General features: G+C 31.4%; 1 protein-coding gene across 3 annotated transcripts in view; it reads left to right on the top strand.

The window, feature by feature from the left end:
• Positions 1-2,276: 2,276 nt before the first annotated feature.
• The window catches only part of LOC143057010 (uncharacterized), a 60,395-nt gene continuing 47,301 nt past the window's right edge, over positions 2,277-15,370 (top strand). For all 3 annotated transcript variants that reach the window (XM_076230236.1, XM_076230235.1, XM_076230234.1), the window contains exons 1-8: positions 2,277-2,385; positions 6,053-6,149; positions 8,622-8,728; positions 9,386-9,476; positions 10,069-10,178; positions 10,642-10,843; positions 13,669-13,706; positions 14,983-15,099. In XM_076230236.1, the coding sequence (XP_076086351.1) occupies positions 2,377-2,385; positions 6,053-6,149; positions 8,622-8,728; positions 9,386-9,476; positions 10,069-10,178; positions 10,642-10,843; positions 13,669-13,706; positions 14,983-15,099 (771 nt within the window). In that variant the 5' untranslated portion in view covers positions 2,277-2,376. The remainder of the gene's footprint in view (positions 2,386-6,052; positions 6,150-8,621; positions 8,729-9,385; positions 9,477-10,068; positions 10,179-10,641; positions 10,844-13,668; positions 13,707-14,982; positions 15,100-15,370) is intronic.

Here is a 15,370-nt window from a genome sequence, read left to right as displayed (position 1 = left end):
TGGTCTCTTGTGGATAGTTGTCTCATTGGAAATCATACCACATCTTCTTTTTTAAATTATATCGTAATTGTTTCGCTGCTTTTGGAATTATTTCTTTTTCGTGTTTGTTTACTGCGATAAGGTAACATGACAGCCATTACATCCCAGCTCCTTTGTTCTAACAGGGGTGATCTGAGCCGGATAACCCCTACCAGATCACACCAGTTTAAGTTTCTTTGTTATGCATGCTTTCCTTTGTTCTGTAACATTTTGGCGGGAATGTCAAATCCAGTATAAAACTTATAATTAATTATACGAAGAAGACTGTCTATCAAAATTCACGTAGAAAAAATCCAGTGTATATGCTGGGATTCGAACTCAAGACCTTTAGCATATCAAGCCACGACACATACCACTTCACCAGGACGACTGGATACGAATTATCAGAAATTTAACATACTTAAAGGAAGCAAGATATTTTTATAACTGGAGCGAGTTGGCAGACCTTTACTTAGTGGGGTTTAAATAAATGAGTTGTCAGACTGATTGTTCAATTTGATTTTACACTTTTTAAAAGTTGGTGGAGTCGGATACAAGAGTGGGGCGATTTTTTCATAAAGTGGCGATATAGTGTGGGCCGATTGGCCAGTGGGGCGAGTTGACATTGTTTGATATCTACTCATCGTGTTAGGGGGTCATAAAGGGCATACATCATATAGTAATATATAAAGTATGTAATAATGGTTGTGTGGCGTTCTAAACTAGATTTTATGAATTGTAAATGGTTTTTCGTCTAATCTAAAACAGCTGGGATGTAAAATAGTTATCCCATTAAGACTTGGTGTGTCAGTGTAAGATAACTATTGAGGATAGTTTCAATATATTGTTTAAATATTTAAATACCAGAATAATCGCTTGATCTGTGATTTAACTGATAGTTTCATAATTATTTGTATCACGCATAATGTTTTAACCGATTAACCAACTAAACAATTCGAAAATTGCTCTTATATTGCTGACTGTGCATATAATGTTTTTAATACTTAAATAGTTTCTGTATGTTGATGCATAAAATATGTTTAGGGAAATGCTAGTTCTTTCACTTTTATCTTACAACTACATAAAGTATACTTAAATAAAGATTCAAATAAATATCCGACACAAGATGTGCATTTTAACAATTAATATCTCTTTAGTTATACTGAAGGACAAAGAATTTTAAAATTCAAAATATAATTCAAAGATCAAAGACCAATTTAAACCAATCAGTACCTGAAGTATAGCCACATTCTGACCAGAGCTTTGCATGGGAGAGATATATTCCATGATTTAAAATAATGTCATCAATATTCATCAGACAATATCAGTGTTTTAATAACAATAACCCTGTAATGGTTACATGACAGGTGATACCCTCGGGAAATTAAAATTGTTTTTTGTTGATAAACATGCACATGTAGTGAAAAGAAACAACTATTAGTTAAAATTTATCATTTTTGTTTATTCCTGTTAAAAAAACGTAATATCGTATTTAGGCACAATCATTTATCACGACGTTTTAATGTGATAAGCTAAAGCGACAATTTTAAACAATAGATTAGTTTGCATGCACGTAAGCGACTGATTGTTCATGAGATCCGCATTGTACTAGTAAGCAATAAATGTAGTAAAATAAAAGATATTAAGGCATTTGTATTATTTAATGAAGCATGTTGAACATGGTCCGTAATGGCTATGGCATGACATATAATTATTGACTGCCTCATTTGATTTTATGTTTCGTTTTCCGATCATATAATTATATTTTCTACAGCGTCCTTGTAATGTATTTTATAAAACATATCAGTGCAAAACCATCTTCGTTAAAAGCAATGCATACTCACAATTCGTGGGTTTTTTTTAGGGGGGGGGGTTGGCAAAAGTATGTGGTATGTGATAGAATATGAATCACACGTTTGTATGTTTATTTTAATATTGTAGTTTGGAGCCTCTAGTATATGCAAATCCAAGTGCAATATAATTCTAAAAGGTTATGTTGAAACTCAAGTAAAACAAAATGCCACAGTCCACAACTGTTACGGGAAAAAAAAACACACAAGATTAGTGAAGAAAATAAAAACACTCCTTATTTTGGGACATTTCAAAACAACAAGTCCTTATTCAAATGGCAAAAACTTTAAGCGCAAACACATCAAACTATGATAATAGATCAATAGCTTGTTAGAAAATCAATTAAAAATGATGTCATGAATAGGCTATACTTAATGTTTTGATCTTCGTATTTCTATTTCTTATAGATTGATTGATAAAGAACTTGCTGAATAAATATTCAACTGATGAAGTGTTGCAGTCCTTAGGATATATTTGCAAAACATAACCTACTGAAATAAGCTTAGTATGGCGGAGGTATAATACAGCTAAATTTTGTTTTATGTTTGTCTAAAATTAACTGTTATTTTCTTGGTAACGTAAAGGGACGTACAAACAAGGTCATATTAATTTGATAGCTGATCCTAATGATTGTAAAAGCGCTATGTACATTCATTGGATATACATAATTGTTGTGGTAAATTTCAAAAAAGGAATTATGGGAAAATCCTTTTTTTAGCTCACCTGGCCCTTTTCCCATCACTTTGCGTCCGGCGTCCGGCGTCCGGCGTCGTTAACTTTTACAAAAATCTTCTCCTCTGAAACTACTGGGCCAAATTAAACCAAACTTTGCCACAATCATCATTGGGGTATCTAGTTTAAAAAATGTGTCCGGTAACCTGGCCAACCAACCAAGATGGCCACCATGGCTAAAAATAGAACATAGGGGTAAAATGCAGTTTTTGGCTTATAACTCAAAAACCAAAGCATTTATAGCAAATCTGACATAATGTAAAATCTGTGTGTGTTAGTTACATTGTAGTGTTGTGTCGTTGTTCTCCTCTTATATTTATGCGTTTCCGTCAGTTTTAGTTTGTTACCCCGATTCTGTTTTTTGTCCATGGATTTATGAGTTTGAACAGCGGTATACTACTGTTGCCTTTATTTATCAGGTCAAGATCCATCTGCCCTGAAATTTTCAGATGAATCGGACAACCCGTTGTTGGGTTGCTGCCCCGGAGTTGGTAATTTTAAGGAAATTTTACAGTTTTGGTTTATTATCTTGAATATTATTATAGATAGAGATAAACTGTAAACAGCAATAATGTTCAGCAAAGTAAGATTAACAAATAAGTCAACATGACCGAAATGGTCAGTTGATCCCTTTAGGAGTTATTGCCCTTTAAAGTCAATTTTTAACAATTTTTCATAAATCTTAGTAATCTTTTACAAAAATCTTCTCCTCTGAAACTACTGGGTTAAAATAATCCAAACTTGGCCACAGTCATTTTTGGGGTATTGGGTTTAACAAATTTGTCCGGTGACCCGGCCATCCAACCAAGATGGGCGCCATGGCTAAAAATATAACATAGGGGTAAAATGCAGTTTTTGGCTTATAACTCAAAAACCAAAGCATTTAGAGCAAATCTGACTGGGGTAAAATTATTTATCAGGTCAAGATCTATCTGCCCTTCAATTTTAAGATGAATCGGACAACCCGTTGTTGGGTTGCTGCCCCTAAATTGGTTTAAGGAAATTTTGCTGTTTTTGGTTATTATCTTGAATAATATTATAGAGATAACCTGTAAACAGCAATAATGTTCAGAAAAGTAAGATTTACAAAAAGGTCAACATGACTGAAATGGTCAATTGACCCGCTAAGGAGTTATTGTCCTTTATAGTCAATTTTTAACAATTTTCATAAAATTTGTATATTTTTACTAACATTTTCCACTGAAACTACTGGGCCAAGTTCATTATAGATAGAGATATTTGTAAGCAGCAAGAATGTTCAGTAAAGTAAGATGTACAAACAAATCACCATCACCAAAACACAATTTTGTCATGAATCTATCTGCTTCTTTTGTTTAATATTCACATATACCAAGGTGAGCGACACAGGCTCTTTAGAGCCTCTAGTTTTTAATTTCATTTAATACATGTATGAGTTTTAATAGAACATCTAATAAAACATACATTGTACTATCGAACACATACATTTTAGTACTCAATATATACTCAAGTTAAAGCATATTGTCTAAAACAAAAAATATTTAGACCAGTTGTTTAAAAGTACCACTTCTCTTAACATAAAAGAAATAAAACATATAGATATATTCAAAGACAAACCTCCTACGAAATTTCTTGGAATGCACAGTGTCATGTTTAGACATGTTTGGTTTATAAAGCTCTAAGTGTTCAAATATCTTTTTTGTTTTCTTTTATTCTGAAACCAAAACATGTATAAACATCTGATAAACTTTCATGGAGTCGTCTACAAATTATAAAAAAAAGTCACTGTTTTGTTATGTGAACGATTGTAAAATATTTAATTTTGTTTTGAGTCTCGCCATTTAAATCACACTCAAGATTAAAAAAGAATGATTAAATGAATCTTTTGATTCCCACTCATTCATTTAAGTGTATGCCTCAAACGATGTTTTATTTAAAATATCAGTAAAAAAAGTGATATACTAACATATTCCAATAATTGCACAAAAGAATATCTTGTTCGCATAGAATATATATATATCATATCAAATATATATATAAAAAGAAATATCACTGCCTTCTTTGGAAGTTTGTCATATAAAAAAGAAGATGTGGTATGATTGCCAATGAGACAACTATCCACAAAAGACCAAAATGACACAGACATTAACAGCTATAGGTCACCGTACGGCCTTCCACAATGAGCAAAGCCCATACTGCATAGTCAGCTATAAAAGACCCCGATAAGACAATGTAAAACAATTCAATCAAGAAAACTAACGGCCTTATTTATGTAAAAAAAATGAACGAATTAACAAATGTGTAACACATAAATAAACGACAACCACTGAATTACAGGCTCCTGACTTTGGACAGGCACATACACAAATAATGCGGCGGGGTTAAACATGTTAGCGGGATCCCAACCCTCCCCTAACATGGTGGTATAACAGTACAACATAAGAACGAACTATAAAAATGTTCATTTATTTCATTCTAGATGCGTGTAAAAATTCTATATGTTTTCCACATGTATATTTCAAAATTCATTCTTAATAAAAATCCGTCAATTGCTAGATTTACAACGTTAGACGAATCACTAGATTTTTGATTATTGTATTGAATGTCGACATTACATACATCTCCTTACACACAACGTTAAATTGCTTGATCTTCCACGTGTCCACGTAACCAGTTTTTAATAATTCAAAACTAATTGTTTGAGTAATGAAAGCAAGACTTCAAGTAATTGTAAAACTACCCATTCTAGGGGATACGTGAATCAGATATGGATATTATTACTAAAAAAATCCAAGGATCGGTTAGAGTACACATGATAAAGGTCCCTCTCATCTTTAAACAGTTATAAAACTGTTGTTTTTTCTAACTTTTACACCTACACACACACACACACACAGGTTTTATTACATGTTTCAATGAAAACACGCATTCATGGAACTGGTATGTGTTTCACAAGAAGAAAGATCATTTGACCACGGGTGTATTGTGTTACATGCGAAGTTTGTGCATGTCTTGAAAACGTTCACGTTTGATATTTGCACAATAAAGGCAATGTCGTAGCTGTATACGATAAACGTTTGGGTAAACGAAAAAGTATTTATATAACGTAAAATTACATAAACCCCAAACCAATCGTAATCAATATATTCTAAGGCGAGCTGTTTATCTAAATTTAGGCCCTATTAATTATCATTTGCACATATTTATATCGAACAATACTGGCATGTACCAATTGTTTTGACCCGCAGAAACCGCCAGGATGTGTAAACACTTTTAGGAATTCTAATTCTGATTAACTTGACATTAAATCGTTTATATGTAATACGACTTTAGTATGCCTCAGAGGACAATTCATGATACTCTGTATTTAGTTTCAAGTATAGTTAAACAATTCAGTTTTTTTTCTTTTTCAAACTTTCAACGTTCATAACCGAATTTAAGGAATTAATTGTTTATTTTACATCCTAAACAGGACAAGAGACCACCATCCTTGTATCTAATATTTGATCACGAAGAAGACACAGATGATGGAAAGATGAAATTTATGTATGAAATCATGGAATTTGCAAGTAAGGTCATGCAATGTTTTTCAAATGTAGTATTTCATTACAAACTACTGAACTACTGGAGATCATTGCATATGATATTTCATTTACCAACATAATCTATGAAATAAGGCAAGGCCAAAATATAAACAAACAGGTAACTACAACATAGCTTGCAGGCAATCGTTTAAATGGACGTTATGTTGTTATCCTTTGGTCTTGGATCTTTTTATCATAATGTGTGTGCCTAAACATATATAGTATTTGACTTAAAACACAGGAGTATAGTAGGTGTCAACTTCAATTACCATGTTTACTGACCCACTCCGCATTAAGTCAGTAAAAACACACATATATTTAATTATTTTTCGATCGGGTTGGTACTTATTAGAACAACACAACGGGTGCCACGTTTGGAGTCCAAAAATGTGACGTATGTATCAGTTTTACTTCTTGTTTTAAGATAGATATAAATGTGTTATCAGGCTTAGTCCGTTGCCAAAATCACGCATGTGTAATTTCACATTTCTATAGGTTTGATTGCTGATATTTAAGTTTTAAAAGGTTGCTGCAACTTTTTAATTAGTTGATCATAAATCGATAGCATAAGGCTACAATTAATTAGTATCGATCAATAATGATTTTAATTTCGAGGTCATTGATATAATGAGTAACACACAAGGGGTTGATAATGATTTGTAATACGATTTTGATGTTCTTATTAATATCAAAAGTGGATAGACTTCAGCGTATGGTGATTGGAACATCAACATCATGTTATCTTGAATTCGGTGTTCCACAATATTCCGTGCTAGACCGAAATTGTACACTCTTTTCTCGAAGACAATAAGTGAAGTGTACCGTCGTCATGGTATGACATATCACTGCTATGCGGAGGATACACAACTGTGCATGGTTATCAAGCCGCTAGACAACTTCGAGAACTATTTTCAAAACTTGATTACACCGAAATATCTTTAGGCAAGTGTACAAAATTTCAAACTCAAAGTTGGCCATTATATAATAAGTAGAGTATGCTGCGTGAAAAACATTGATCAACATCTTATGATAAAACAACAAGTTTAAGCAAAAGTAAAATCTTGTCATTTTCAAATGGAAAGTATTTGATGCATTCGCAGCTTTCAAACAACAACCACTTACAAGACACTAGTGAACAGTCTAGTAAGATCCAGACTTGATAATTGGAAGATTCTGCTGACCGTATCACCGTGACTACGATGTACAGATTACAAATAAAATACAAAATGCAGCAGCTCGTCTTATCACCAGGACAAGAAAACATAAACATATTACACCGATACTTGCTGATTTCGTCTAAAAGAGACAACAATACAAAACAATCACGTATGTGTACTGCGCTTTGAATGACATTGATTCTGCTTACATTAGGGAAATATTCAATTGACACGTGCCAAATCGATCTCTGCGTTCGAGTTCTACAAAACTACCTATCGTTCTAAAAGTCAAGACGAAGACGTACGGCGAAAAACAATTTGATTTGGCAGCGGCATCTCTATGGAACAATCTTCCGAACAATTTCAGGGCATACGATACATTTTGCTTACAATTTGCAAGTCGGCTATTTTTTGCCTGATTACGTCAAATATGTGATAAAAAGATATACCTTCATTTGCTAGTTTTTGAGTAAAGTGAGGTCAAAATTTCACATATTTGCTCGAAATTCGAATTTGTGGGCGTAATTTTCCTTTCACCAGAAATGAATATTTTTTTTGTTTTAAAACATTAATTAACACAAGCTGCTTTTTTAAATTACAACGTGTATTTATAAATTATGTTTTAAATGAATGTCTTTTAAACTTTGGCAATTTGTTTTTGATAAATAACTCATATTTATCAAATGTTCACGAATGTATCAAAAACAACATGTTTTGCTGTCTATTTATCAAATTTTAAAAAATTACACTATTAAAGTTTTCATGAAAATTTGCACACATTTTCTTCTTGTTTAATCAAATCAAAAGGCACTTAGAAAAAAGGGGGCCGTGAACTCGTTTTCAAGTTAATTAAGTTTGAATGATAAAAATCAGTCGAAAACTAATTTTGTTCCCTATATGTCATAGTTTGACGTCGCAAAAATAAATTACGTTTGCATCTTCAGTAACCACACCTCCCCCAATCCCCACCCTCTTTTCCCTTGTAACTTTATCGTATACCCTTACGACAATGTCGCGCTAATCCCTAGAATGTTTTAAATCTCAACTAAAAACTCATTTGTATCACATTCCTTTTTGATAAAATTTTTTTCTTTTCCCTTTTATGTTTTTTTTTTACTTGTTTTGTATCAATTTGTAATGCAACTTTGTTTTGCTTTTAGCCTATATTGTTATTTTTTTTTTCTGATTGGTATCTAACATATCTTGTTGATCACTGCACAAACACTTGTTCGTTTTACCATTAATATTGAGAGTTTTTTGTTCGTTTTATTTGTAATAAAATTTTATTATGATCTTTCAGATAAGAGTAAACTACCTTGCCATATTGTGGGACAGACAGTTTTGTTTGAAAGTGATTCTACGAAGAAGTCTTATATCCATGCCAAAACAGAACACAAAATGGTTGAGGTACGTTTAATCCATATTTTTCCAAATACCAAAAAACATAAAAACATAATCATATGATATCTAAATAATTGATTCAAACCTTTAACACATCAAACTGTTTTCAATATGGTCAATCTTATACAATTGTTTAAATACTTTTTAACTCGGGCCATTTTCATTAGGGCTGATTGAAACAATCTTTTGTATAAAACGTTATGTGGATTAGATCACTTGAATTTTTAGGACGAGAAGAGATTTTAGAATTCGTAAAATATGTTAGTTCTGCGGTTTGACGATCAGGACTATGGGTTTGAAATTTGAATGCTACCAGATGATCAAGATTTGTCAGGTGTATTCAGCTAGTAACTGAGCATTTTTAAAACCCTCATGAACACGGTTTTTGAGGCTTTTTTTTTGCTGGTGTGATGACAAATAAATTGCAAAAAACAAATGTATACAAGACGAAAGCTATGTTTATTTGCTATAAACTGTTAAATCAGGTTAATATATTTATCTTATCCTAAACTTTCAACAAATCAACGACAGTACATGTAAAAAAGTTCATGATGATATTTGTTTTCACGGAACAGCTAAACAAATGCCCCACTCTTGAAATGCAATGTCGGAGTAAATGTTGATAAAATAAAATTCTAGTCTAAATTTTTATTTATTTTTTAGAAACTAAAAGAGAAAGGATTTACAATACCAAGAAATCGAAACACTGACGACGACATTGGCATGATTAATTACTTTAAGCAAACGCAAAAACGTACGGTTTTTTTTAGAAAGTTTCGATATACAAAAAACAAAAACGATCTCAGGGTAGCATGTTTACATTTAAAAAGTAAAATATATGATTTACAGTTATCTTTTTAACAGTTTTATATGATCATCGTGATTTGGTTAAATGTTATCAAGTATCTGTGTCGTAGCTATATATATAACACAGCAGTTTTCCAATTATCGAAGCTTTGCAATTGACCTATAACTGAGTCGTTGTTATTATGTGTAAATTGATATACGCTATCGTTTCGTTTTTCATTGTAACACATATATGTTATTTTTTTTTTATCAATGATTCTTTGTTCAGAACTTTCCTTTATCGGGGATTTGTTATAAAGATATGCACTCCAATTTTTGTATTTGGTGTTGGATTTTCTAACATTCTGACAGATGCCGGAATGATCATCTTCCGCATAAAAACAAAATTAAATTATATAATGACATGTCTCCTGTTAAACTGTATCTATCCGATGTATCAAAAGTACCTAAGTATTGAATACAACTAGGAATGTGTCATTATTGTCGTTTAATTTGAACTAATATTATATTGTCTTTTGACTGATCAAACACTGACATAGGAGATGTTTTACCAATCCTCATATCCTTTGAAAATGGCAAGATGACATCAGACGGACTAACACAATTTGCAAAATCGACAATTTTCCAAATGCCTCACATTTGCTTCAAGGTGAGTAGATATAGGAAGATCTGGTATGAAACAACTCTCCATCAAATTCACAATTTATGAAAATAACCCCTTATACATGGAGGTTTACGATACGTTTAACATAATTTTAAGATACGTGCGGTTAAGCGCGTCTGGCGTACTCAATTATAATCCTGGTAACTTTGATAACTCTTAACAAGATTTCATTACTGATAGTTTTGAATAAGGTGCTTGTTGGCTCTTTGATTTTTATGATCGTTCATCTGTTACCTCCGTAATATAAAGTACATAAATGATTGTGAATACATGGAAAAAGATGTGTGTTAATATCAATACTTTAAATAATATTAAAAGAGAAATATGTGTAGGAATTGAACATACTTGTATCTTGTACTAAGTAAACTGTATAGAACAGTTGTTTAGCTCTGTCTTGTTTTTGTGTTTTGTTTTAGTTCTCATGTTCTTAAAATTGTATTTTTAACAGGAATCAACTGATGACATTTTATGGTCTAGAGAGAAAAATGACAAACGTTCTAACATAGAATATAAAAGAGACAATAAGAAGTCAATGCAAATTAAGAAATCAAGTAGCGAACTGGGTCCAATGTTACATAACATTCAATATACTTCCAAGTTTCGGTCTGACTATGATCACATCATGCACATCTGCACCCTGATGATTACAGGTATCCTTTTAGAATAAATTAGATATACATGTTTATATATATATATAAAATTATGTGTTTTCTCAGAAAGAAATATTATAGGGTTATTGCATGAATATTAGGGAATATTGTCCCGAGTAGAATTTTATATTGCACGAGCTTGTGAGTGCAATATAAGTTCTACGAGGGACAATATTCCCCAATATTCATGCAATAACCCTTTTATTGTATAGCAATATAATATTTGAAAGTACAAATTGGTTTAAACTGCGATTTTGACATTGATGACGTCATGAATTTTGAAGATTTATTGCACTAGTGCAATATTGGAATTTATTGCACGCTAACTTTTGGTTACTTCCTGTGGGAAATATTATATTGCTATACAATAAAATCATTTATATTTTGTTATATCTACAGCGTTAGGATTATTTTGTGACGTAGAAACGATTAAAGACAATTGAACAAAACTTTCGCTACCAAATTATTAATCACTGATACAAGTTCAAGATGTTATGTCATTACAAGTATTCCTTCATTAAAAAAATACATGTTATCACTCAACATACTCGACTTTTTTATCTCCACAATCTGTGATATGCTTGTTGTTTTATCTTGCATCAGAAGTCGATATTTTAATGTGTAGCATTTGTTCATTCATAATGGTCGACTTGATGTTTTAATCATACTCCTAATCAATACTTAACCTAATCAATACAAACATATATATTCCAAAATTCTTTAATTTGGATTCCAGTTATATTCAGGATGTCCTGTTACTCAGGCACCCCCATTTGTTTGTGCTTTCAAGTCATTTAATGTGCTGTTCACTTAAATAATGTTATAGAAACAAGTAGTCTGAGTCATATTTTGACCCATTTCTTGATATTGCCACACGAGAAAGGCAAAAAATGTCACAAAAATTATGGTTTTAGCTTTCCAATTGTCCATTCAATTTCTGTTCACATACATTTTGTTCATTGTTACATATTATATAAACTGATAAATTATGTTCACGATATATGGGCTGCAGTGTCAGGGGTCAAAGTTATCTCCTCTAAATAAAGGTTGACCAATACGATATATCTGTGACTACACATATTTTCGCTATAAATACGCAAGTGTATATTACCTATTACAAATGTAAGTACAGGGTTTTCTAAGCACCATGCAATCTTTTTTTTCAATATGATACAAGAGATCTTTAATTTTATTCTACGTATACATTTTTTAGAAGAAATCTGAAAAAATTATATATTTAAATCTTAACTGCAATAAAAATATATAACATCTAATTTATGGCATTTGATTCCTTAATGGCATTTGAGCCATTTTTACATAGGATTGTACCGGGAAATATGAACCTAAATATTGCAGCTGAGGGACAATCATAGAATTCATATTTTGGTTTAAAATATATGATATTGATCGTTTGCATAATTTATGTAGAGAAAACCGTGTGATACAGTCTCTGGCTGGTGTAAACTTCCTACTCACACCATACACTATTACACAATTCACCGAACATAATTGCATCATTCACCTGTGCCTTTACACCATACACGTAACACCTTTGCACCATACACCTTACACATATAACTACATATAACATCCAAAATTACTCATAATGCGATTTAATTTCAATGAAGTCATGAGACTTCAATATAATTTATTAATTTTAAAAAACGAATTGTGATCACAATATTGTAAATTAATGTATACAATTAAGAATATAGTTCAATACTTTCCATAATTCTAAACATTGATAACCACACTATATATGCGTTACAAAATCACATCATTCCTCTTACACCAAAGCACCATACACCTTCTACCATTGCACCATATGCCATACACCATTATACTGTACACGATTTGAAAGTTTACACCATCCAAAGACTGTAAAGTCTAAAAGTTCAGTTTTGAAATTTTGATTTCTCTCCTTTAAAATTTCTTACCGTTACCTTCTCAGCATTGTCTCATCTCTATTTTCAAATTTGGTTGTACATGTTGTATAGTGTAATGAAAACAATTCAAAATTAACCTTTTCAGAGGAATTGTTATTTTAATTTTGTTCCTGAAATATTGAATTTTTATCTACAAAATCAATTACTTCATAATGAAAGTAACAAAGTTTTCACTATTTTTTGTTACAAACGAATATCTGAATTGTGTCAAAAATGACAGATTTTTTTTTTGAATTGATATACGATAACAAAAAATGAACGACGAATCTATTTGTGTAAAGGGAGTCTTTGGTAACCTCTTGGAAATTTTCATGCTATATCCTGTGCAAATTTTTAGCAGCAAAAATTGAAAATTCGCCTGGGCTTTCTTTCAAAGTACCTTTTTACAATGTCTACGCTATATCACGCAACTATACTTCACATTGTTGTAACATAATCGTGAATTGTTCCCTTATTACTGATTCTAAATCATTTGATCAACAAATAAACTGAAAGATATGAAGGAAATTTTGCAGCCAAAAAATGCATATTTTAAAAACAGAATATACTGTACGTAAAAGAACGTAACTGTTGGTTTTAATTCCATCTTTTCTAAATAAGTCAGACTCCTGCATCATTTTTGTAATGATTTTGTGTTGTCATAATTTTAAGTTTGACATCTTATTTGAATTTGTCCCGGATAACTTAGCTTTGAGAGAATGATTATATGCATATTAAGTTAGATGGTTTTAATATCGAGATCGCGTATATGCTACAGTTAATTTGAAAAATCAGGGATTTTAGTAAAATCCTTGAAACAACAAGTGATATTGTAACCACTGTAATCGTGGCTGATGAAGTGTATTATGATGTATCAGTGATTTGATGGTCTATTTGTAGTGTGTTTGAAAGAAGTATCTTCGACAGAGGGACAATATGTAAGTTATAGTCTTTAGTAAATTCAGGTATTTTTTTAAATTTTTTTGATGTATCACTATTTGTTTAACGTTTTACCTTTTTCAAAATATTAGTAATTACACGATTTAAACAAAAAATCAAAATCATAATATGTTTGTTTTGAGTATTGATAATAGCTGAATTTTGAATTAATTTACGTTGGGACACAAACTGGTCAAAATCAGCTAAACATATGACTAATTTATAATTGAAGGCTAATATAAAAAAAAGAATGCTTGCCAATGAGACCAAAATGACAAAAAAAACTAACAACTATAGCATGTGAAGGTCACCGTACGGGCTTTAAAAATGAGCAAAGTCAATACCACGTAGTCAGCTATTAAATGCTCCGAAATATAAATGTGAAACAATTCAAACGAAAAAACTAACGGCCTTATTTATGGACAAAAGATTAACGAAAAAACAAATATGTAAGACATAAACAAACGACAACCACTGAATTACAGACTTCTGACTTGGAACAGGCACACACACACATAATGTAACGGGGTTAAACATGTTAGCGGGATCCTAGCTCTTCTTAATTGGGACAGTGGTATACCAGTACAACATAAGAACGAACTATAAAAATCATTTGAAAAAGGCTTGGACAAAAATACAAGTGGACGTGACCGCGAACTTGCGCATCCCAACAAGAAAATTAACTGACAGCTATGTCAAAGCCACTAGAACTAATAAAACAATCATGCATCTAAGACTAAATTATCAATCCGTATTAATCCAACATCAAACGGATTTAGTGTAAAGACGTCATAAACAGTCAGAGAAGAACATGAACTTGTGCAATACTAAGATACATGTATCGACAGATTGTAATTTCATAAATAAGTTGGTTTTTCCAAGATTTAAGTTACAAATTCCAAGTCTGAAATTGATAATTCCAAGATTAAAGTTTAAAAATTCATGTTTAAAGTTGATACTACTATGATTAAAGTTAGAAATTCTAAGTTTAAAGTTGATAACTCTAAGATGAAAGTTGATAACTCTAAGATTAAAGTTGGAAATTCCAAGCTTAATGTTGAAAATTCCAAGTTTAAAATTGTTAATTTCATAATGAAACACGATTCAAAAAGATGAAATAAAAAAGGATAGACCTTATACGCGTCCACAATATAGACATAGGTGAAATAGTACATTACTTTCAAACTTTTTTGTTCTTTTTATTTTATTTTAAAGATTACCTGATTTGGTTGTGTTTGTTTGATTTTTTTGACATGAAACAAAGTTACGTTTTAGGTGGCATATTATACTGCCGTATCTACGTACCTATTAGAAAAGGGGAAATGGACGATCTATAAACAGTTGATGAAAACGTTTTTTAAGGAGAGATATCTGGAATACATGAACAAAGAGGTAAGCTATATAAGCTTAAAGATTCCAAACAATGAATAAATAAATAATTTGCGTTATAAGAATGCGTCATCAGATCCCGAAGTTTTAGATACATCGCGAGTTATTAAAACGGAGACAGTGAAGGAAAAGCACTGAATACATATATTACATGATCTATCAATTAGAACACGAGGAAAATTCAAATCAATATTTGTTTTTTTTTCTAATATGTATTGATCAATCTTATTCTTAAATAATTATACGTTAATTAACGAAACAAACAAAAACTGAG

This window comes from Mytilus galloprovincialis, chromosome 13 (assembly GCF_965363235.1).
Source record: "Mytilus galloprovincialis chromosome 13, xbMytGall1.hap1.1, whole genome shotgun sequence".
Classification (NCBI taxonomy): Eukaryota; Metazoa; Mollusca; class Bivalvia; order Mytilida; family Mytilidae; genus Mytilus; species Mytilus galloprovincialis.
This window is presented reverse-complemented; position numbering and strand designations above follow the sequence as displayed.